Source organism: Balaenoptera physalus (assembly GCF_965194825.1).
Source record: "Balaenoptera physalus genome assembly, chromosome: 8".
Taxonomy (NCBI): domain Eukaryota; kingdom Metazoa; phylum Chordata; class Mammalia; order Artiodactyla; family Balaenopteridae; genus Balaenoptera; species Balaenoptera physalus.
The window spans coordinates 77,090,716-77,115,575 of NC_138887.1; the positions used below are offsets into that span (position 1 = coordinate 77,090,716).

General features: G+C 46.9%; 2 protein-coding genes across 5 annotated transcripts in view; one reads left to right on the forward strand and one right to left on the reverse strand.

The window, feature by feature from the left end:
- The window catches only part of WIPF3 (WAS/WASL interacting protein family member 3), a 90,653-nt gene that overhangs the window by 55,822 nt on the left and 9,971 nt on the right, over positions 1-24,860 (forward strand). For all 4 annotated transcript variants that reach the window (XM_082471982.1, XM_082471979.1, XM_082471980.1 and 1 more), the window contains exons 3-7: positions 3,572-3,704; positions 5,848-5,979; positions 11,251-11,961; positions 15,117-15,266; positions 16,312-16,413. In XM_082471982.1, coding sequence (XP_082328108.1) covers positions 3,572-3,704; positions 5,848-5,979; positions 11,251-11,961; positions 15,117-15,266; positions 16,312-16,413 — 1,228 coding nt within the window. The remainder of the gene's footprint in view (positions 1-3,571; positions 3,705-5,847; positions 5,980-11,250; positions 11,962-15,116; positions 15,267-16,311; positions 16,414-24,860) is intronic.
- SCRN1 (secernin 1) overlaps positions 1-24,860 on the reverse strand; it is a 118,887-nt gene that overhangs the window by 22,991 nt on the left and 71,036 nt on the right. The gene's annotated exons all lie outside the window — the stretch shown is intronic.

The window sequence follows — 24,860 nt, forward strand, 5'->3', positions numbered from 1 at the left end:
GGTTTCTCACAGAAACCAGGATCAATCAGACAGACGGAGTAATGGCATAGGGTGGCAGGGTCACAAATAGCAGGAGGACATGCATTTCATTCCATTTGGGCTGGACTGCCATCCCCCTCCCCCAAACTATACCAAAATCTGATCAACTGGCTTGTTGGAACGACAAATGGATATGCCAAAGCTTTTATAATTTATCAAGACAGGAGGACATCCTCACCCTTGTCCCAGTTAGTACTGTTTCTAATATTCCTGGTTCACTTCCGTTTTTCAGCCTGTATTTGGCAGGGCGATGGGCTAATTTGCATTACTGTTCTACTATTTTGCCTCTTTTTAGGATCCAGGCTATTCCACTGGAAGCTTGTTTTAGAAGAACCGAGTCAACAAAAGCTTTGTGTGGAACTCAACAAATTGTCACACTCGATAACAATGTTAAGAAAGAACAGGAGCAAACTTTGAAATGTTTTAGTTTTTTGTTTTGTAGGTAGGGGGACGGGGAGGCGTGTTTGGTGGATATATTTGCCATGGGAAAAGTGTTCAGGAGTGACTGTCTCTCTCGATTATATTTTTAGTGAAGTTGCCAATAATCAGGATTTACATAGAATAAAAGACCCAGTGAATATTTGAAAATCTTCTCTTTCCTGTTTCTGTATACTGTAACCGTGGTAACAAGACTTCTTAGGCTTGTAGATTTTTAAGAAAGCAAATTACGGATGAATTGTTAATAAATATTGAAGATGGAGTAGAAACAACTGTCACGGTAAAATATGGTCTTCGATGTGCAAATGAATATGTCCTTAGATGTCCTTTTGTACAAAACCAATTAAGCTGTGGTCCCCTTAGCCATGAAGTTATTCACTCTTTCCTACCTCACAGGAGAGGACTGAAGGATACCATACTAATATCAGGTGAGGGAGAGCCCTCTGGTGGAAAATCATCAGGGCAGACAGTGGCACAGGAAAAAAAGCAGAGAAGTCGAAGAAGGAATGTTAAAGTTAGTCCAGCGAGTTGAACTGCAAAACATAAACATGATGGGACTTGCCATATCCTCCTGCTGATTTGGAAGATATTTATCAACAAGTCTGTCATGTGGAATTGTCAGGAATGTATTGAGGCTTGTGCTAAGTAGGAACTCAAATTAAAATCATTATTCCAAGGATACACAATGTTCTTCATAGGCCTCACCTAAAAAGCTTGGGATGGACAAGGTCAGGGAGTGGGGGGTGCATTTTTGGTAATAAATTTAAAAATCTAAAGTAGATGAGACGAACACCGCCACCCCTACTCAGGGGTTGTTAGAGATAGGGGTCCAGTTGCTTCTTTAAACAGAAGAATGCAATTCATTGTGTTGTTTTTCTTGTAACTAGGAAGACAATTACAAAGCACTTTCACCCCCTAATCCCTGACCATAATACATGCCTGAGATTATAATGCCACATTTTTACAAAAATTTTCATAGTCTCTTGGCTAGGGTCATGATATTTCTGTTGGCCCTTTATTCTTATTACTAATTATTTGTAAATATGAGAGGAGACTTTAAAAATCTTAAAATTTTGCAGTTTAAAATGACTTACTGGCTAACTGTTTATAGAGAGAGATTTAAAAAATCATATTGTGTGGAAAATACCCCGCTGTACATGTGCATTCATACATACATTCCTAAAAAACATATATCGTAAAAAAAAAACAAAAAACATATATCGTTAGGGTTGGGGCCCCTGGCTTATAGCTCTGTTATTGACCATCATCCGTGAGCCCCTCTCAAGGGGTCAAAAAGCATGTTTCCAGGCAACAAGAAACTGACTTTGAAGCTTATGCCCTACAAGACCTGTGTAAGATGCATCACCAGTGCAGTAGAGTCGGCCGGTGAAAATGTGGACCCAGCACCTTTTAGCTAAAACCACAATTGCCTTCATTTCCAGTCTGCGACACTGGAGAGTCTCTGACTGTCTAGTTGGCAAACCTGGTTTGTCCTTTTCTGACAAATGGCCGTATGGAGAAAATGGCTATAATAGCAAGAGCTTGTAAATCCTATCTGTCCTTCAAGGACCATCTCAGTAAGGTCTCCTGTCTTCCTTGCAGCCTGAACTCTCGGGGTCTTCCTCTCTGTGAGACTCACATTGGCGCTCAGTCATATGCTGCGTTGTATGGTGGCTTAACTCCTTGCACGGGTGTCCTGTCTCCCTGGTAGATGCATATGCCCTTGAGGGCAAGGCCAGTGTATCCTGGGTCTAGTTCATTCACACTCATTCATTCATTCACTCGTTCATTCATCCAATAAGTAGTTTTTGAGACTATCTGGGGCCAAGTTTTACTCTCTGGAGATGTACTGGTGAACAAAACGAACAAGATCTCTTTCCTGCCTGTGGGAGTGGTGAACCTTCAACTCATACCCACAACTGGAAATTTTCCACAAGGAAAGATAAATATAAATATCTACACTGTGATAAAACTTAACAGAGGAAAAAAGAATATAGTGCCATAAGAGAGAACCCTGGGTGGCCTTATTTACGTTGGGGGTCAGAAAACACCACCGAAGTGGAAATGTTTAAGATGAAAACCAAAGACATGGTATTCCCCATGTACTAAAAAGTACTTCTTACTTCGAGAAATGTTTCATCAGCTCTCAGGTGATGTGGTATAATACTGCTAACTGCGGAGGATCCTCCTGGCTGTGTCTTCCAGTGCGACCCCACCCTTCCCTTATTTGCCACCAACCAGTGTATGTTCTTTCTGGTGCTCCCTGACTCCAATAGCCCATGGAGACCCTGCCGTGTCAGCACAAGCTATAGTGGAAGTGAAACAGTTGGACCTCAGTGTTACTTGCAGAGATAGGACAAAGGTTCTTCTCGTGAACATACTTACAGAGCATTTTAGCAGTCTAGAGAGCAATTATGCTAACCACAGCACCATGCCCTTGATCGCTGTAGTGCTTCAAAATAAAAAGCACGTGGCCTTTGGAATTCAGCAGATCTGGGTTTGAACCTAGCCCTGTGACCTTGAAGAGATTATTTCATAGTCTGTTTTCTCATCTGTAAAATGAGGGCAAACTCACTTGAAACTCACAAGGTTTTGTGAGGATTAACATAACGCACCCAGACACAGAGGAGAAGGCAGTCACTAAACCTTCATTGCAATCCCCTGTACTTCTTTCTTTCTGGATTTGGTCCGGGAGGGACCTGGGGGCACCAGGCAGCGTAATTATTCAGAACCTGGGAGCAGGAGTCAGGAATACACAGACAGAAGCCCAGATAAGTGGGTGGGGCTCACCTAGGAGGAGAAAGAGGGGCTTTGCATTAGGGCTCCTTAAGACTTATGGGAGTTTGATCACAAGAAAGAGTCTGTTCTAGGTCCCCCAGGAGAGGGATGTGAGCCGGGCAGGAGGTAAGTTTCTCTCAAGACCCGAGACCCATAGGTAACTGCATTGGTGAGATGGGCCTTGGGAGTGGTGCAGGGGAGGGCAAACAGGAAAGGCAGAAAAGTATGGGAGGAGAAACTTACCTCGAATAGGACATACGGCTTGTCTGCAATTGTTATATGTGATTATAATCAGATCCCTCTTAATCCTTTACAGGTAAGTACAGATGCTTCCAGCTTGAGAAAGGCAGATCCCAAAGGTCGGAGTGCACTGTTGGCTGATATCCAGCAAGGAACTCGCCTACGAAAAGTCACGCAGATCAATGACCGCAGTGCCCCGCAAATAGACAGTAAGTGAGCATCTGGGCCAGGGTGGCTGAGAGCCAAGGGCAGGCCATGTGAGGCTCAGCCAGACACGCCTGGCTTGCTCAGGGCAGGAGCCACAATGCTACCCAGGACATACATCAGGCCATCTTAGACCTGCTCAGTGTACAATTCACATGGGCGAGAGAATCAGAGCTACCCTTCCAGGTCTGCAGAGGGTGTATAGCATGTCTACCATCACTTTTCAAATGCTTAAAAAAAAAACTTCATGGTAAGATAATTTTTTAGTTGTGATAAAATACACATAATATAAAACTCACCATTTTAACCATTTTAAAGTATCCAATTCAGTGGCATTTATCCATATATATTCAGAATGTTGTTGCAACCATCACCCCTGTCTAGTTCCAGAACATTTCCACCACCCCAAAAGGAAACCCATACCTATTAGCAATCCCTCCCTAATCCCTCTATCTCCCTGAATCCCTGGCAACCACTAAGTCTACTTTCTGTCACTATGGATTTGCCTATTCTGGATATTTCATACAAATGGAATCTTATGACATGTGGCCTTTTGTGACTGGCTCCTTTTACTTCCCATAATGTTTTCAAAGGTCATCCATGTTATAGAATGTATCAGTACTTTACTCCTTTTTATTGTTGAATAAGAGTTGATTGTATGGATGTACCACTTTGTGTTTATCCATTGTGAGACAACATTTAAAGATCACTTACCCTGTGTCAACATAGTCCGCAAGTTGAATGAGAGAAAAATTCAAGTCTCAACATTAACAAATGCACACAAATGTCCACAGAGCCTGGCAAAGTTTTTGTTTTTCACAAGGAAAAATATTTCTGCTGAATTCTCTCACAGGATCATATGACTGTATGTTTCTATGTCTTCTAGAGTATGATGGTGTAAAAGGAGCCCTGTGCCTGGGTCAGATGACCATGTTGAGTTCTGATTCTGCTACTGGGCAAATCAGGGAAGCTCTCTGAGGCTCAGTTTGCTCATCTGCAAAATGGGGAGATAATAATACCTGCTCTCTTTTTTTGTCAAGATTGTTGAAGGCTGAAATAATATATGCGGAAATATTTTTCAATGTAAGGTATTATTATGTCTCCATATATGATTTTGCTATGATACATGATGGTAATTCTCAAAGATAGTCCTAAGATATAATTGTATCTAATATCTGTAATTATATACGTTAATGCACATGAATAGACAAATTATTTTAAGACATATTTTCAACATTGATTACAATAAAAATTAGTTTCTGGCTAGCCCCACTATCTAATTAGTTAAGCCCAATTAACAGATAAATCCATTTTATTGGAACACTCATTTCTTTATCATTCTCGTGAAGAGGTAATGTATAATGTTAATACTTGGAATAATCTGGCCACATTCATCCACCAGTGGGCACTGTGCCCTGATTTCTCTGTGCATATTAGCTTCAGGCTGTGAACATTTTCTGCCAGGAATTCTTGTAATCTTTCTCATTTTATGTAGTTGGTAATCACATACATCTGGAAGGCTGGAATTAGTGACACCTCTCCTCAGGGGCTCATGAGCTTTCTCTTCCATAGAAAAAAAACCGGTGCAGGGAAGAACATGGGGCGCGGGGAGTGGGAGCTGGGGAGACAGAGAAGGAAAATGCCAAAGCAAAATTCACTGCAGACCTTCACTTCCTGTTTGCAAGTCCTGGGCCAGGCTCTGTGGACAAGAAGTTAAAATTATCGCCTGAATTAAATCTGTGGGTTTTCTTGGTCTAGTCCTCCCACAAAAACAGGCAAGTGAAAATGGGGTCAGCTCTATACCTACAGTATCTGGGTTTTCTAATTGGAAAGGTACTGCCAGTTCCCCCATTGGCATCTACTAAATGGCAGTATAAGGATGCTTTTTTTTTTTTTTTATCCCTTTTCAGAGTGGTCACTACTGATGGTTCTTTGGTAGCTTGGAGAGGGTGGCAGACAGGCCTAGGCACATGAGTCTATAGGGTATCAAGGCAGGGGGTTGTTGAGAAAGATACTGGGTAGAAGGGTAACACTGGTGGTAGGAGAACAGGACGGCTGCCACAGGCAGTATTAGACCACAGTCGGGGTGAGAGTTGGCCGCTCAGCTCTGCTCACAGGTCCACATCTACTTGCCTCTTCTCTCTAAAGGTTCTAAAGGAACCAACAAAGAAGGAGGAGGTCCTGCAAACTCTCGAGGCGGGAGCATGCCCCCAGCCCTGGGAGATCTGTTTGCTGGTGGCTTTCCAGTGTTACGGCCAGCAGGCCAGAGGGATGCAGCAGGTAAGGAAGAGTTCAGACCGGCTACCCTGTGACCCTTATCTCCTTACCTTGTAGAACCAACAGGACAATCCTCACCTGCCAGTAAGTGACATGTTGAGAGTGAACAGTTATATGGTAGGAGATCACATATTTGGAAGCCTGAGCACTGGAAGTTTCCGAAACACAGAGTTGTTTTTAAGGGATCTTTGAAATCCTCTTCCTGTTTAAATCATCCCATTGTAATCACTGAAGAATGAGTTGCCATAGTGTAGAGTCTTTAGCAACAGTGTGATTGTGGCCCACACTGCAAAGTATGGATGTAAATCACAGTAGAAGATCTTAGTGACACCACTGTGGACTCGCTGGCAATGGTGAGTTGTGATGGTTCTCCAGCATTATATCTGTTAGGTGTTGCTGTGTAACAAACCCTAAACCTGAGGGGCTTTGAATAACCATTTATTTATCTTACAGCTCGGTGGGTTGGCAATTAGGGTGGCCTCAGCTGGGCCCCCTCTAGCATCTACAGGTTGCGTCAGTGGCTTTGCTAATCATATATTTCTTATGTCTCTGGTGCCCCTGCTGGGACAACTGGCCTGACTGATCCCTCTGGTCTCTCAGGATCTAGCAGACTATTTAGGTTTGTCGTCATGGTGATGGCAGGATGGAGAGGACAGAGTATGTAAAGCCTCTTGAGCCTTAGTCTTTTTTTTTTTTTTAAATAAATTTTTTTAATTTTCTTTATTTATTTTTGGCTGTGTTGGGTCTTCCTTGCTGCAGGCAGGCTTCCTCTAGTTGCAGCGAGCAGGGGCTACTCTTCATTGTGGTGCACGGGCTTCTCATTGCAGTGGCTTCTCTTGTTGTGGAGCACGGGCTCTAGGCGCGCGGGCTTCAGTAGTTGGGGCACACGGGCTCAGTAGTTGTGGCTCGCGGGCTCTAGAGCGCAGGCTCAGTAGTTGTGGCGCATGGGCTTAGTTGCTCCGTGGCACGTGGCATCTTCCCGGACCAGGGATCCAACCCGTGTCCCCTGCATTGGCAGGCAGATTCTTAACCACTGCACTACCAGGGAAGTCCTGGCTTAGTCTTGGAACTGGCAAAGCATCACTTCCTACCACAGCCTGTCGCCCGAAGCAAGTCGCAGGCCAGCTCAGAGACAAGGGTGGGCAAGAGACTTCAACACTGATGAAAGGAACTGCGAAATCACATTTCCAAGACTGTGGAATCAGGAATGCGTGGTTAATTGAGACCATTTTTGCAACCAGTCTACTGCAGTCGTTTGTGTTTTAACAGGTACCAGATGTTTTGAAAGCACTGAATTAAAATCAGGCAAATATATAATTATTATGTGCAAAAAAAGTGTTTTTCCTATTACTGTGCTCTTTAGTCAGAAAGATATAAAAAATCCAAGAATTTCATTTGTCTAGGGAATATCAAGCCCCAAACATTCCTGGTGTAGAGTCTTCTACCATGTGACTTTGCTAACCTCTTCAATGGCCTCTGTGGCTGTTAGATGTTACAGGGTGCATTTGCTGCCGTCACTTACTGATAAAGTCCAGTTTGAACCTTCGGAGCCATTTCATTTCCTCATTTTTGCTGAGACTTTGGCAGATAAGAAGGTGCTGAAGTCCTCCTGAATAAAGAGAGCTGGCATTCCTCAGTGCCCACTTCTTTTTCAAAATTCCTGAGTTGGATCCAAAAACAAGTCCTCTAGGGTATAAAACTTCCACTGGTCTCTCTTCACACAAATAAAGATAGGAGAAATAACCACCAGTGAGCTTTTAACAGGGACCAGACAAAGGAAGTCAGCAGTATTCTAACTTGTCTCCAATAGGACACAAGTGTCAGATGTTTGAGCCACTAGGTGAAGACAAGAATTGACCTTTTTGGAGGCAACAAAGTCCATAATGAAGTGACTAATTATGCCTGTTACAGGATAGAAACTCAAGGACAAGCCAATAGGTAGATACACGGACTGGGCGTCATGTCAGAGTAAGACAGACCATGGCTTTCGTCTCTCAGAACTCTCCTATTGGCCCCTTTGTCATTCAGAGAAAAGGACTTCGGCCCTTGCTACCTGTTTCATCTTATTTTCTACCACTTTTGGCAGCCATGCTGCCCTCCTTGCTGTTCTTGCACATACCAGGCATGCTGCTACCACAGGGCCTTTGCACTGACCGCTCCTATGGCCTGAAGCACTCTTCCTAAGGTGTCCACATGGCCCAGTCTCCCTTCCTTCAAGTCTCCGCTCAAGTGGCAGCTGATCAACCTATCAGGGAGGCTTTTACTCATCATCTCATATATTGATAAAATATGAGTCCCACCCTCTCATTCTATATTCCCTCTACCTTGATTTATTTTTCTTATATTAGTTATCACCATCTGACATATTATTTATTAACTGGTTTCTTTCTTTATTTTCTGTCTTATCCCTCTAATTGTAAGCTCCATGAAGGCAGGAGCTGTGTTGTGTTCACTGCCTTACAAATGCCTGGTGTGTAGTGGGTGCTCAGTACATATTTGTTGAGTGGAATGTGTGAGTGGGTACTGGGGTTGCTTAGAGCCATCAGGCCCAGAAATCAGTGTCTAGTGCTCACAATACTTTTAGCGGCCCGTGAAAATGTTTGAATTTCTTTTAAAATTTAAAAAACGTGAACTTTTAGGGTCAAAGATTATATTTGTCTTTCTACCAAAGCAGTCAGGAAACATAATTTTAAAAACATTTTTTTTTAAGGAGGAAGGGGCCCACAGAGGCAAAAGCGCCCAGGGTCTTTGAAAGTCATACATAATGTGGCCCCGGCTTAGAGCTCCGAGGGAGGGATCGTTAAAATAAGATACGATGAGTGGGTGATAAACATCACTGGCTTGTATAGAATGTGTAATGAGACTTCCATGCAATCCAGGTTCTCTTGGAAACATATACAGATGGAAAGAGGAAGCCACAGTTCATCTTTTGATAAACCCCAGGCTCTAAAAGCTGATTCCTTTCACACCAGTGAAGCCCCCTTGATGCTCTTGAGCTGGTCTTTCCCCACCCGCTTCATGGTCTCCTCTCGTGTTTCTAATTGGATATCTAGGGCTAGCATCCATGTTCTGAAGGAAAGCCTTCCTTCCTTCCTTCCCTTGGTGCTTGCTCACTCTTGGAGCCCTCTCTGCTGCCTGGTTTCCTCACCTGCACTGATGCCGATTCCTGTGGGTCTCACCTTCAATTCGTGCTGCCCAGCTCTCTGCTTCATCCTGGAATGGGCATGAACATAAGCTGGGCAAGGACTTGTGCTCTCCTTGTTTCTGCTGCTCACATTATGATAAAAAAAAATGGGTTTGCCCATTTCTCATTAGGTTGGCCACTTAAAAGGTTTTGGAATCTCGGATACGTGGTGTTCTCAGACACTTCAGGGGTTGATTCTCTTCCTCAAACTCGTTATCCCTTTAAGGTTCATCTGGCAGATGGGCACAGAGGGAGGCCTTGCCTTGTTTGGAGAGCAGTCTGGGTCCTCCACACTGGTTCTTCTCTGCGTACTATGGAAACAGGTTCGAGACCTTGGATGCAGGAATCCCTGAGGCTGACACCTATATAAAATGTCTCATGCTGGAGTTGCAGGTGGTAGATCCTGTCCCTGGAAAGGCCAGGTGGGGACCTTCCACTCCTGGTCATGGTCAGCCAGACATTCTGGAAATGCCCGCCTTAGACCTCCGGTGGCACCAAGTCCGCCAGGGTGGATGCATAGGTGCAAAGACATTATCTCCTCCACAACCACAGCAAAGAAAATTTCAACAGAGAGTAAGGACACCACCGCCCTGCCTCAAGCACAGCGTTCCACAGTTGAGACTTGTCCTGAGTCGTGTTGTCCAGGTGGCTGTCACATCATAGCCAGAGGAGGGTCATCTGTTTGGAAAGCCAGATACCGCGGTCCTGCTCGCTTAGTTTCAGCCCCAGGATCACCTCTCCCATATCTTGCCTTGATTGGCCTGACTTGCGGCATCAAGTACTTTTTAGGCATGATTTAGCACCTGATTGGGTAAACACCCTGGAGAATTATGGACTGAAAAGCTCAGAACCATCAACAGCTGCTGGCGTTATAATCTGATATGAAAGTTGTGTTTCCTATTCTGCAGCACCGGGAAGTTGGAGGTGTGAGAAGCAAACATTTTTTTCAAGTGTTTTCCACATGTTTTCATGGAGATTATAAAATATAGGGGTGCTGGAATAGGAAAAATATATTCCCCAGAATTCCTTTTAGGAAGAGCAGTGTATTTATTCAGAAGAAATGTCTTAATATGTCTCCTGAGTGGAGAGTGATACTCCAAGGACATATTTAAGTGATTGCAGAACTTCTGTGCAGTAAACAGGGAGAGGAACCTTTTTCTCCTCAGAGCGACAGAAGGGAAAAAGGGTAAGAAGTGGCAGTAGGGTGAGAAGGTGTGCAAAGAGTGAGGAGGCCCCAACCGGGGAGCGCCCTCCACCCCAGTCGTCCATAAAGTCCACCAAACACAGATGCTTACTGTGAGCAAGTCGTTGTTGCTGTTGCGTTCAAGAGGCATTGGATTTCAAGTTGGAGTTGATGTGGTAAAGGATCTATGGGGTGGGGAAGCCAGGTGACCAGGAGACAGAGAGCCCCTTAGAAATGGGCGCAAGTCTTTGGGAAAGGGAGCTTTGAACTTCCAGAGTGCATGGAACTGGAAGGTTCAAGGTCATTGGACCTGGATCCCCAAGGCAGGGTGTCTTCCCACTGACTTCCGAATCACCTCGTCCATTCAGGGAATCTTGAATCTTCTGCTCTCGATGCAGAAACAGAGTCCTTGCTCACAAAATGCTGGGAGGGGGAAAAACCTCCCTCGTCAGGAGCTTTTGGGTGGTACACCCGCAGATGTGGGCTGACTGGCCTAGTGGGTAACAGGGGATGAGTGTGCCGGTGGCCTTGAGATGAGGAAGGGTGAAGGAGGTCGGGGCAGTCCTGTGTCCTGGGCTGGGAGCCCGGAGCCCTGGGCAGATGAGAGTGGAGGTAGAATGGAACAGGAAGGCTGGCGCCACACAGCAGACAACCTGGTGGCTTGAGCTGGGCCTCTCTCCGAGGAGGGGGACAGCGCGTTTATTCTGGCAAGGACCTTGGGGCTGGTCCAGCTGGCTCTCCTGTGTGATAGCTGCTGCATGAGGCCTCCAGTGGACCCTCGGGAAGAGAGCATCCACCACGCGGTTCACTGACGTCGTGCGGGACAGCGTCCGTCACTGCCGCCCACACCCTTGGGTTTCTCCCAATTCTACCCGCTGAGCTAACTCAGAACTCGTTTCACTTTCAGGCGGCAAGGCAGGGCAGGGCCCTGGCTCCCGAGCGCCTTCTCCCCGGCTTCCCACCAAAACTATCAGCGGCCTATTCAACCCCCCTGCGTCTCCCAGGCTAGGCGACGCCTCCGAGGCGCATGGCGCGGCCTGGACGGTCCCTCCGCGCCCCAGCATGCCCGCCCCACCTCCCCCGCCCTTACCCCCGGCCCTGCCCCCGTCCTCCCCCGCCAAAGCCCCGCTGGTGTCCCCACCCGGCCCACCGACCAAGGGGAGCCCCCCGGTGCTCGCACCCCCTCTGCCCTGTGCACCGCCTCCTCCACCCCCGCCGCCCCCGGCCTTGGCTCCCAGTGACAAGGCGGTGAGGCCTCAGCTAGCCCGCTTGCACCTACCGCCCATCCCCCCGCCGCTCCCTCTCCTCCCACCTTGCGGGTACCCTGGGCTCAGTGTGGACGCTGCCAGCCCTGCCCAAGATGTGCCGGAGCCTCCCGCCCCGCCGCTCCCGCCGCCCCCACTCCCCGCTTACGCCCCACGCACCCCCAGAGCCTCTCTGCCTGCGCCCCCTTTGCCAGGCGCTAACGACAGTGGTGAAGCCCCACCCCCGCGGCCCCCCAAGTCCCCGTGCTTCCAGGCCCAGCCCCCCGAGCCCAGCGCGCAGGCCTTGCCGGCGCCGCCCGCCCTTCCCGGGTCTCAGACGTTCCCGCAGAAGAAGAGGCCCGGCCGAGGCCCCGGTAAGCACCCCTGTTCTTGTCCAGGATCATCTGGCTGTTGGCAGCAACTGGGGAGGTGCTAGGGACACAGCCAGAGGCCTGCTACTGTGGGCCACTTGGGAGCTCCTCGGGATGTCTTTCTCTTGGGATTTTGTTTTAGAACACACCTGTTCAGTGCCCCTGTGGAGCACAATGAAAACTTGTTGTGTGGGACTTTATGCTGGAGGTATTCACGTTAGAGACAGGAAACCAAGGGTGAGGGAGGCCGCAAGACTTGTCCGAGATCGTGCAGACAACACGCCGGGGCTTCTGGCCTTCATCACCTTGCCATCACTAGCTGTGTGACCCAGGGCGATCACTTAGCCTCTCTGTGCTTCCTTCTCACCTGTGAAATGGGGATAGCAATAGTTCCCCCTCATGCGGTTGCTGGAACAGTGAGATCCAGAGAAGGGTTGTTTATTTTTACTATCACCATTCAGACCTCAAATCTACTCCCAGGGGTCGAGGTGTCTGTGGGTGCAGTTGTTTCCAGAACCCGCTCTCCTGTTTAATTTTTGCCTAAGTTATTATAGTCTGGAACCCGGCCAGAATCTTCACTGGTCTTTAGTAGATTAGCTTAGCATTTTGCCGTATTTTTAGCAGGTTCTCCAGCTGACTCAGGAAAACGGAGGGTCCATATTTTCAGGCAAACGTTAAAAATAATCCCTTCACGTATCCAGCAGAGATCATTCTGGATTGAATATACAGGCCCTATGACTGTGATTTCCATGAAGTGATGAGGCTTCGATCACCTTTGGTGTCCTTCTAAATGGAAAGCACGCTACACATCCACACACACCCGTGTACACACACACACACACTCATAAACATATGCACACACTCATGAACACCCACATCCACACACACAGCCCAACACACATCCACAGTTATACACATACACACACATACTCTTGGTTTTTCAGAAAATCTTTTGATTCAGAAAGTTTCTTAAACGTATACCCTTGAATTAAATATAATAGAAGCTCATTGTAGAGAAAATAGAAAAAAATTGAAATCACGCATAATAACATCACTCAGAAATAAAAACTGTCATCTTTGGATATGTTTCCTTTCTTTTTTTCCTGAATATATCTACATATTTACAGGGTTAATACTATTTTGTATATACTATTTTCTATTCTGTTTTTATTTAGTATTATATTAAAAACAATTTTGATATAATTTGATATTTGTCAAATTGTTAAAATGTATCTATAAGCATATTAATATGATCATTGATATATACCATATTTCCAGCATTAGATATTTAAGTTGATTCCATTTTTTGTTATTATGAATAATATTGCAGGAAATACATTTATAGTAATTGTAGTCTACATTTTGGATTTTTTTTTTTTAAAGACAGGTTCCTGCAAGGGAATTCCTGATACAAAAAGCAAGAATATTTTTAAGGCTTTTGGTCACAAGAGATAAGGTTTTAATCATTCTCTTTTCAACTGACTAATCACCATAAGATCCAGCATTAGTACTCATGCGCCCCTTCTGACGCTTGTGATTCTTAAATGTTCAAGATGTGGTGAAAAAAAACAATGCTTTAGATTCAGAGAGATCTGAATTCAAATTCTGCCTTCCCACCCACTCCTGTGTAACCTTAGGCCAGTCTTTTTTATTGCCCTTAGACCTTGCTTTTTTCTAATTTGACAAATGGAAATAATAACAATAAAACACCTTTCACATAGGACTGTTATGAATACTAAGTGAGGAAGTGTGCCTGAAGTGCTTTGCAAGGAGCCGGGGCTCAGCAGCGTGATTTCCTTTCCTTCCCTCTAACCAAGTGGAGGGGGAGCTTTTCACCCAGAAGAGGGGTCAGCAGCCCCTTAGCCTCTATAGTCTGCTTGTGGGAGCAAGTAAATCCTAGTGGATTCTGGTACAGAGGAAGGGAAGACCAGCAAGGGAAAGGAAGGGGACTGGGAAAGGAGAAAGGCAGAGGGCAGAGCTGAGAGGGGAGGTGCTCTGATGGCCTTTGGGGAGGAGAAGAGCTGCAGCGGCCGGGTGCCTTTGCAGGCTCCAGAGCTGCACTCCCGAGGCCAGGAGTGGATGCTCGTCTGGCCCCTTTCACTGTGTCTTTGGACGTGAAACTTGGTTTTCCGTGAACAACATGAGGGTAATTTCTGCTTCAGGCCAACTGCAGGAAAGAGTAAAAGGTTGCAATTGTGAACATCTTGGTACAGATGATAAAGGAGCAGTTGTCATCACTTCAAGAGCGAAGTGAAGAGTCAAGTACCTGGGTTGATGTGCCAAGGCAGCGGGTTATTAATTGCCAGATGGGTCATACAAAAAAATCTTGGCAAAGGAGAGTGAGCCTCCCACAGAGGTCATCAGGGAAGAATTGATGAAGTAGGTGAGATTTGAGTTGGGCCCTGGTGGGCAGGTAGGGTTTAGATTCACTGGAAGGAGAAACAAGGGTCTGCAGTGCAGGGGAACAAGCGTGAGCAGACCCAGGGGCAGGAGCAAGCCCCCGACACATTGTTCATCTAGCCCCCCTCTGAGCCTCACCTGCACACAGTCCTTCCCTTGCATAGGACTCTGCAGTGGTTCCACTTCTTTGGGCTGTACCATCTGATGATGAGGGTTGATATTATCACAGCAGCTAATATTTATCTAATGCTTACTACATGCCACTTGAATTTTTTTTCTTTTTTTCTTGGAGTATAGTTGCTTTATAATATTGTGTTACTTTATACTGTACAGTAAAGTGAATCAGCTATACGTGTACATATATCCCCTCTTTTTTGGATTTCCTTCCCATTTAGTTCACCACAGAGCATCGAGTCGAGTTCCCTGTGCTATACAGTAGGTTCTCGTTAGTTATCTATTTTTACATGCGACTTGAATTAAATCAACTCGCTTAACCCTCTCAACAAACCCAGGAGGTATGTATATTATTATTCCCATTTTATAGATGAGGAAACTGAGGCACAAAGAGGTTGTGTTATTATCCCAGCAGGAGAACTGGGGTTCAGTCCCAAGCAGCTTGGCTCCAGAGGCTGCCTTTTTATCACTGTATCATATTATATCCAAAGATCTCAATACCTCACCTCTCACGGAAGATTATAGCATCCACCATGCCCTATCTGAAGGCCTGTATCTGAATACGCTGTCCTCTTCTCTGTCAGGGACCAGTGGGGGAAAGCTGAACCCACCCCCAGCACCCCCCGCGAGGTCACCCACCACGGAGCTTTCAAGCAGGAGCCAGCAGGCCCCAGCCTGGACCCCGACCCAGCAGCCTGGAGGTCAGCTGCGGAATGGAATCCTGCACATCATCGGTGAGCGGGGCTGTCAGCGAGGAAATGAGGAAATGGTTTCCTCTGGCTCAGGGATGGGGGCACGGTCTCTCAGCCCACAGTGCTGTCATTTCAGGGTGTGTGCTTCACAAGAACAGGGGGATCACTCTAGCACAGAACAACCTACAGGTTGTGTTAAATAGGGTTTCTCTTGAGGCTTTCTGGGAGGTTCCAGAACCCACTCTCCAACCTTCTTGAGATGAGAGAGAGGGAAGAAAACCAACATTTAAGCTGTGTGTGTGTGTGTGTGTGTGTGTGTGTGTGTGTTTGTGTGTGTCTCCAGGGAGAAATCAGGCATAAGCCTGAAAGACAGACTGATTTGGACAAGGTAAGAGGATGGATGGAAGGCCCACCAGCAGAGGAACAATGAAAGCAAAAATATGGAGATAGGAAGGAAAGTCATCTGGGGTCAGGTGTGACCAAAAGGCTTTGGATCCCTTTGTGGGGTGAGCTACTGTCACACACAAAGCCTAGATCACAGAGCAGGGACTCAACTCATGAAAGGGCCACAAGACCCCTCTCCTCTTGCCATCAGGAGCTCAGGGCGGAACCCATTTGCTTTAGGAAGCCCAGGTCCCCAACCGCACACAGGCTGTGCTCCTTCCCACCAGCCAGCCCGAGGACTCCTGTTCTGTCCACCTCTCCCCGCCACAGTCCTCCCCAGGAACGCAAGAGGGGCTTCAGGCCACAGGGACTTTGCTGGTCCCTTGTTGCTGCCAGTTTCCCCACCTCTGACTCTGGACCCTGGATAGGCCTGTGGCACTTCTGCTCCCTTTAGAAGCTTCCTTAAGATGCTGGTTGAAGTAAGTTGAGGTGGATGATGGGGAGAGTCTATGATTTCACTTTTCCTGATTCCCCCTTGCCCCAGCTAAATAGTAAAAATTAAGAGGTGAATGGATGTCTTAGGGGGGAATAGCTCTGCCATTAGAACCTTGCACTGGGCAGGCAAACCTGTATGCTCCTGGAAATGATCAAAACTTGGGTCCTCACAGTAACCAGAGTAATTTTGGCATTTCCGTGTGTGCAGATGACTTTGAGTCTAAATTCACGTTCCATCCTATGGAAGATTTTCCTCCTCCGGATGAGTATAAACCATGCCAGAAGATTTACCCCAGCAAGATCCCCAGAAGTAAGTACCACCTTGATAAGACTCCTGGTTTTCCCTGACCCTCCGGAATTAGGTGCTTGGGTGCGCTGACTGGCCACAGGCTGTGTAAAGTGTGACATCAGGATTTCACTGTACTATTGCAGGGATGCAGTGATGTTCATACTTCTGGAAGTTTCAGGACATTTACTTGCCCTAATCTCTAAGGGTTCACTTAGAGGTTTTTTACAGAACACCAAGTTTAGTTATTTGGCATCGGATTTGGATGCCTAAATTTACCACTGGTCCCTCCCCTCCCTGGGGCTTTTGACTGGGGAGCTAAACACCCCAAGACAACAGCAAAATGGGATTCAGGAGCTTTGCATTAATAGTTGGGGAAGAACCCCAAAACTCCCAATTCAAAACTCTGGCAGACTCTGAAATAGAGAATGCCTTATGTCAATGGTTCCTACCTTAGCAATGCATTAGAATGACCTAGACAACTTTTAAAAATCTGAAGGCCAGGCTGCACCTAGCGCAGGTAAATCAGAATATCCAGGGTAGGACACAGATGTCAGTATTTTTGAAAACTGCCACGTGATTCCAATGTCCATCTAAGGCTGAAAACCTCAATCCAGTGAGAGCCTTCCTCCTCCCGATCTCATCGTGCGGCCAGGCTCCAAGAGAGGCCTTCACTTGGCTTACCTGCCCAGCCCTAAGAATCGAAGAAGACTGGCCGGCCTGCCCTTCATGGCCCAGCGGGCAGGGAGGCAGTACTTCGGGAGCACAGGAAGCAAAGAAAAGCACAGTAGGTGCTGACCACATAGTGATGCTGCCTGTTAACGTAATTCTTGTCCAGTGCTGATCCAATCCAAGCGGGCAGGAGCTGGTAAGAGGGAGGCAGAGCCAGCAACATGGGGTGAGGGTCCAATGTGTTTTCCACCCCACAACCCGAGTAAGGCCCCCAGCCCCAGACATCTGTAGACCAGCATGGAAAATCATCAGTATCCAAGCTTAGCCCCAGACCGGGAACCTGGCTCTTCGACTGTGTCCTTTCAGAGGGGCCTTGGTGAAGTCCCTTCCCCAGGGTTCAGCTTCCTGCAGGGCAGACCAAGGAGCACCAGCCTGCTCTCTGCTCAGGTGAGAGGTCCTCTCGGGATCAGCCTGGGATTGCACATTTAGAGAGAAGTGACTTGTGTGTTTTTTTAATAATATGTAAATACCGTTGACCCTTGAACAATGCAGGGCTTCATATGCATATGACTTGTAGTTGGCCCTCCTCATCCTTGGATGCGGAGGATTCAACCAACCACAGACTGTCGTACTGTAGTTTTACTACTGAAAAACATCCTCGTATAAGTGGACCCATGCAGTTCAAACCCATGTTGTTTCAGGGTCAACTGTACTCCTCTGAATTGAGAGAGAGACAGGAAGAGAGAGGAGCAGGATAAAGATTGATGAAGGGAAATCACCCCACCTGGGGTTTAAATAAACCGTGGAGACGTGACGGTGGAGGAGACGGGTGCTGGGTCCGGCTCCCATTCTTGCTCAGTTCGAGCTCAGCAGATGGGCATGAACTGCCCACTGTACACTTGGCACCATGCTGGCACCAGAGACTACGAGGTGTAAGAAACAAGGTCCCTACCATCAAGCCGCCAGCGTGCACACTCCCGAGATAGAAGTGTGAGACATTAACTAGATCACAATGGAGTGTCTTAATCACTGATTGTTTAAAGTGCAGAGGGCACCACAGTGGGCATGAGGGTGGAGGTGGAGATTGGGGACTTGAAGGCATAGAGAGAGGTAACATTTCCACTGGGTGGAAAGGCATTCCAGGCTGAGCACGGCACACCCCCAGGAGAGAGGCACGATAGTGTTTGGGCCATTTAAGAATGACAAGCAAGTCCTACATGGTGTGTAAGGGCACACAATGCCTGGAGAGGACCGCACAGGCTGCCAGAGATGTTAGGCTTCGTGGGGCAGAGGGTCAATAAATAGCACTTCTTTTCCCGTCATATGAAATGTTCACAGGTCAGACGGATGAAGATCTAAGTGTTTTTGTTTTTTTTTTTTAATAGGGAGCATTTTCTTTTTTAAAAAAAATTTTATTTATTTATTTTATTTATGGCTGTGTTGGGTCTTCGCCTCTGTGCGAGGGCCTTCTCCAGCCGTGGCAAGCAGGGGCCACTCTTCATCGCGGTGTGCGGGCCTCTCACTATCGCGGCCTCTCCCGCTGCAGAGCACAGGCTCCAGATGTGCAGGCTGAGCAATTGTGGCCCACGGGCCCAGTTGCTCCGCGGCATGTGAGATCCTCCCAGACCAGGGCTCGAACCCGTGTCCCCCGCACCGGCAGGCAGACTCTCAACCAATGCGCCACCAGGGAAGCCCTGATCTAAGTGTTGTTATTGGAAGACACAGGTTAGGTAACAGCAAACTCTAATACTGCACCCCAGAAAGAGGCTTGCTGACTCCCCCAGGCCAGGGTGAGGGGACTGAGGCTGGCCTCCCCCTGCAGCCACAGAGCAGCCTCACAGAGCTTTCCACACGGCCAGGAGGGCAGGATGGAATTGTCCTTAATACACAGGCAGCCAGATTTCAAAGAGGGAACCTAGAAGGGGCCACGCTGCACATGGCTAGTTCCCTCTGTTCAACTCACCAGAAAAAGAGAGCAGAGAGAGCCTAGGCGTGTTACCTACCCTACAGGAGGTGCCCACACACGAAGAGGACAAGGAGATGTGTTCCCTCCTAATGTGAAGGATGTTTTATCCCTTCTAAGGGATATAAGCAGAACCTATAAGCAAAGAACTGTCAGTGAAATACAGACCACCACCAATACAGTAAGTGATCCTGTGGTAGACCTGCTCAGATGTGCCTGGCATGGTTCTAGGTGCTTTGCAGACCTTATCATAAGTCCTTAATGTAGAAAGTTTTCACGTAGGGGAAAGGAAGTCCAGACAGGCCAAGTGACTTGCCTAAGGCCTCACAGCAAGTTAGAGGCAGAGTCAGGAATTTCAGACCCAGGGGTGTCTGAGCCACGCAGCCATGGTGAACTCTGAGAAGGGATGTGATTAGGTCTAGGTTGAGTCTGATAACTGGTGGTTTGATCAGAGGAGGTAGAGACCAAGGTCAGGAAACCTGTGGCTGTGAGGAGGGTCCATGCGAGGGAGGACGGATGGGGGTGAGGGTTGCCAGGGCTTGGGGATGCAGGCCATGAGAGGAACAAGAGAAGTGGAGGAGCCAAGGGCCTCTGAGTACCAACCTGGGCCTGGATGGATGGTGTGGCACCAAGAAGAAGGAGCAGGAGAGGAGCAGGTTTCAGGAGGAGACGAAGTGATGGATCAGGGCGAGTGGAGGTGCCTGGAGGGCTGCAAGGGGGAGATGACCCGGGGCAGGTGGAGCAGGGAATACACAGGTCTGAGGCTGAGGGGTAAGGTCAGGAAGGAGAACTAGCTTTGCGGGTCATTAGTTTGGAGCCCTACCCTAAACCAGGGCTCAGCAAACATTTTCTTTAAAGGGCCAGAGAGGACATATTGAGGTTTCTGCCTGCCATCTGGACTCTGTCACAACTACTCAGCTCTGCTGTTTTGACATGAAAGCAGCCACAGACAACACGTAAAGAAATGGGCATGGCTGTCTTCCAGTAAAACTTTATTTGTGAAAATAGCTGCTGGCTGAATTTGGTCTGCTGGCTGTATTTTGCTGATCTCTGCCGTAAACCACTTCAGAAAAACAGAGTCTTAAAAATCTCTTTGTCATACAGCCTTTCTCAGTAATGTGCTGTGGAGTCCTTAAATCTTCAGACTCAGTAAATTCTAAGTTACCTGCATTTGGAGCCCGTGGTGCCTAGCCTCATCTCTGAGAACAGAAGAAAAGCTTCACCCCACAGCTCACCAGGAGGGCAGAGGTGGCAGTCTGTGCTGTGTTCCTCTCCTTTCAGAGAAATGTTCAAATCAGTGCCCACACCAAAATAAATAATCTCCTGAGGATCAAGAAGGAGCAGTTAGGGCTTCCCTGGTAGCGCAGTGGTTGAGAATCTGCCTGCCAATGCAGGGGGCACGGGTTCGAGCGCTGGTCTGGGAGGATCCCACATGCCGCGGAGCAACTGGGCCCGTGAGCCACAATTACTGAGCCTGCGCGTCTGGAGCCTGTGCTCCGCAACAAGAGAGGCCGCGATAGTGAGAGGCCCGCGCACCGCGATGAAGAGTGGCCCCCACTTGCCACAACTAGAAGAAAGCCCTCGCACAGAAACGAAGACCCAACACAGCCATAAATAAATAAATAAATAAAAATTAAAAAAAAAAAAAAAGGAGCAGTTAAAAAAAAAAAACGCAACGTACTAATGAATTGACATCCTACAGACCAGAAAGGGCATTTGCCATTTCAAAAAGCAGATATAGTTTTAGATTGATGTGGCATTGGTGGACATAAAATACTTCAGTAGCCTCCTAGCACAGTTAAATGAGCATGTTCCTGCCGTTCCTGCGAGCCGTGGGGGGAGAACCTTGTTAATTATGTGGGTGTAGGTCATGCCTATCTGATGACATTTCTTCTTACAGTTTTTCTCTTGCATTCTGCCATTGACCTGTAACCCAAGATTAGAGTTCTTCATGGTGTGGGAGACTGCGTTGGTTCTGTCAGATGAGGGTGTCTCCGTGCTCTTTTGTAGCAGTTCTGGAGCTCTGTCTCCACCTGCTTGCCTGCTTTCTCTCTGTCCTTTTGAGATGCGCACACACACACACACACACACACACACACACACACACACACACACACACACACACACACACACACACACACACACACACATCACACAAATACCCTAAGGCTTAGCTCTTCCGGTGCCATCCTCCCTGTCTCCACTCTGCAAGTATGAGCCATGTTCTTTCTTTGGTAGATGATTTTGTCAATTTTTAAGTGTTTTTAAAATGCATTGGGTTCCTCAATAAGTTAAACAGAATTACCGTATGACCTAGCAATTCCACTCCTGGGTGTATACCCCAAAGAATTGAAAACAGGTGTTCAAACAAGAGTTCATAGACAAATATTCACAGCAGCACCAGTCACAATAGCCAAAAGGTGACAACCCAAATGCCCATCAACTAGTAAATGGATAAACAAAATGTGGTGTAGTCATGCAATGGAATATTACTGGACAGTTAGAAGGAATGAAGCAGTGGTATGTGCTACAACATGGATGAACCTTGAAAACATTATGCTAAGCGAAAGAAGCCAGACATAAAGGCCACAAGATTCCATTGATATGAAATATCTAAAATAGGCAAATTCAAAGACACAGAAAGTGAATTTAGCAGTTGCCAAGGGCAGGGGCATATGGAGAATGGGGAGTGACTGCTAATGAGTACGGGTTTCCTTTTGGGCTGATGAAAATGTTCTGCAACTAGATAGTGGTGATGGTTACACAACAATGGGAATGTACGAAGTGTCATTAATGGTAAATTTTATATTATATGTACTTTACCACAATGCAAAGAAAGTGAAAAAACCCTATCACTAAGAATCTTGGGGAAAAAAGGCATAGCTCACAAATATTCATTAACACAATGATGGTAGAAAGAGTGAAGTCATCATCATATGGACAGATACTTATTGAGGCCCTCAGCTCTGGAGAGATTTAGATAAATGATCCCCCTGACCTACCCTTGAGAGAGTCACATGTTGGTGAAGGAAGGGAGGAGAGACAGACACCCGAACACAACATTTCAGTCTTGTGTTCCCAGCAAAACCATCCCCATCATGGTCAGTTCAGTGGGAAAGTGGCTGATTAAAAATTTGACTGTTTTCATCCCAACTCCGTTTTTCTTTACTTTTAATTGTGGTTAAAAAAGAACGTAACATGGGGACTTCCCTGGTGGCACAGTGGTTAAGAATCCGCCTGCCAATGCAGGGGACACGGGTTTGAGCCCTGGTCTGGGAAGATCCCACATGCTGCGGAGCAACTAAGCCCGTGCACCACAACTACTGAGCCTGTGCTCTAGATCCCACAAGCCACAACTACTGAAGCCCCGTGCACCCTAGGGCCTGCGAGCCACAACTACTGAGCCCATGTGCCACAACTATTGAAGCCCGCGCACCTAGAGCCGGTGCTCTGCAACAAAAGAAGCCACCGCAATGAGAAGCCTGCGCACTGCAATAAGAGTAGCCCCCACTTACCACAACTAGAGAAAGCCCGCACACAGCAACAAAGACCCAACGCAGCCAAAAATATATATATATATATACACATAACATGAAACTGACCATCCTAACCATTTTTATGTGTACAGTCCAGTAGTGTGAAATGCATTTACATTGTTGTGCAACCAGTTTCCAGAACTCTTTTCATCTCACAAAATTGAAACTCCGTACTCATTAAAAAACTCCCCATTCTCCCCTCCCCCAACCCCCTGGTAACCACTGTTCTAGTTTCTAGCTCTGTGGCTCTATGAGTTTGACTACTCTTGGTATATAACTAGAATTGTGCTATACTTGACTTTTTAAAAAATTTTTTAAAAAAATTTATTTTATTTATTTATTTTTGGCTGTGTTGGGTCTACATTGCTGCACGCGGGCTTTCTCTAGTTGCGGCAAGCGGGGACTACTCTTCGTTGAGGTGCGCAGACTTCTCATTGTGGTAGCTTCTCTTGTTTCGGAGCACAGGCTCTAGGCACACGGGCTTCAGTAGTTGTGGCACGTGGGTTCAGTAGTTGTGGCTCTCAGGCTCTAGAGCTCAGGCTCAGTAGTTGTGGCACACAGGCTTAGTTGCTCTGCGGCATGTGGGATCTTCCCAGACCAGGGCTCGAACCTGTGTCCCCTGCATTGGCAGGTGGATTCTTAACCACTGTGCCACCAGGGAAGCCCTACTTGACTTTTTGAGACTGGCTTATTTCACTTAGCATAATGTCCTCAAGGTTCATCCATGTTGTAGCATATGTCACAATTTCCTTCCTTTTTAAGGCTGAATAATATTCCATTGTGTGTATTTACCACATTTTGTTTATCTATTCATCCATCAATAGACACTTGGGTTGCTTCCATCTTTTTGCTGTTGTGAACAATGCTGCTATGTACATGAGTGTACCAATAACTGTTTGAGACCCTGCTTTCAATTCTTTTGTGTATACACCCAGAATTGGAATTGCTGAATGATATGGTAATTCTATTTTTAATTCTTTGAGGAACCACCATACTGTTTTCCATTTTACATTCCTACCAACAGTACACAAGTGTTCCAGTTTCTCCACATCCTCTCCAACGCTTGTTATTTTCTGGTCTTGGTGCTTTGTTCTGTTTGTAGCCATCTTGATGGGTGTGAAGTGGTATCTCATTGTGGCCCAACTCCTTTTCTAAAATAGAGTTACTTTACACTTATAGCAAAACTGGCTACCATTACTTCCATTAGCAGAGAAACTTCTCCACCAGGCACTGCAGTAACTTTAACAGTACAGGGTGGTTCACATCATAAAATCAAAGGATTAGATGTTGCCAGACTGAAAGAATCAGAAGACAAAGCCAGTGCCAGAGTCTTTCGCCTTTGTGGCGGGAGGGCAGTTGAGCAGTAAGGACCTCTGTCCTGGCTGACTTATCTTAGCCACGTCTGATTATTACTGGGGACCACAGCCCTCCATAAGCTGTCTTCCAGCATCCCACTCTCTTACCACGGTACTCCTTTATTCCTCTGAACCTGCAAAGATACTGTAATATCTATAAATAATATCTCCCTTGGGAATTCCCTGGTGGTCCAGTGGTTAGGACTCTGCACTTTCACTGCCAAGGGTACAGGTTCAATACCTGGTCGGAGAACTAAGATCCCGCAAACCACATGGCACAGCCAAAATAATTTTTTTTAAGTCTTACCAGATATTTACATATATAAAAAAAATCTCCCTTGACCTCCCCTGGGTCATTTCTCTGCTCTTCTTACAGGCAACACCATCTCCTCTCCCCGTCCTCTCTGGCCTTCTCCCTTCACACCATAGAAGGAGCCCTTGGCAAGGCTACCAGTGGACCCGAGCATGGCCAGATCCAGGGGTCAGAGGCGTCAGCTGCAGTCCATCACACCCTCCTCCTGAAGCACTTCTTTGCTTAGATTTTCTGGCTGCCCTCTTTCTCCCCTCTCCTCCCACTGCAAGCCCACTGCTCCTCCATTTTTTGTCATACCCAAAACCTTGGAATCGTATTTGGCTTCTTTTTTTCTCTTCTGCTCCCACATCCAATTTCCCAGTAAATTCTGGGACCTCCTCCTTTGAAATGCATCCCCAATCTGATCACATGTCCTCTGTCACTCACCCCTGGCTGAAGCCACTGTCATTTCTCACCTGGATGCTGCAAGCACCTGCTAACCGGTGTCCCTGCTCCACACGGCAGCCCGAAGTGATTCCTCTAAAGCCCAGTCACGCTGCCCCTGCTTACAATCCTCCAGTGAATTCCCGTTTCCCTCCAAGTCAATCAGAAATTCCTGTCATGGCTTCTAAGACCCACATGAACTGCCCATT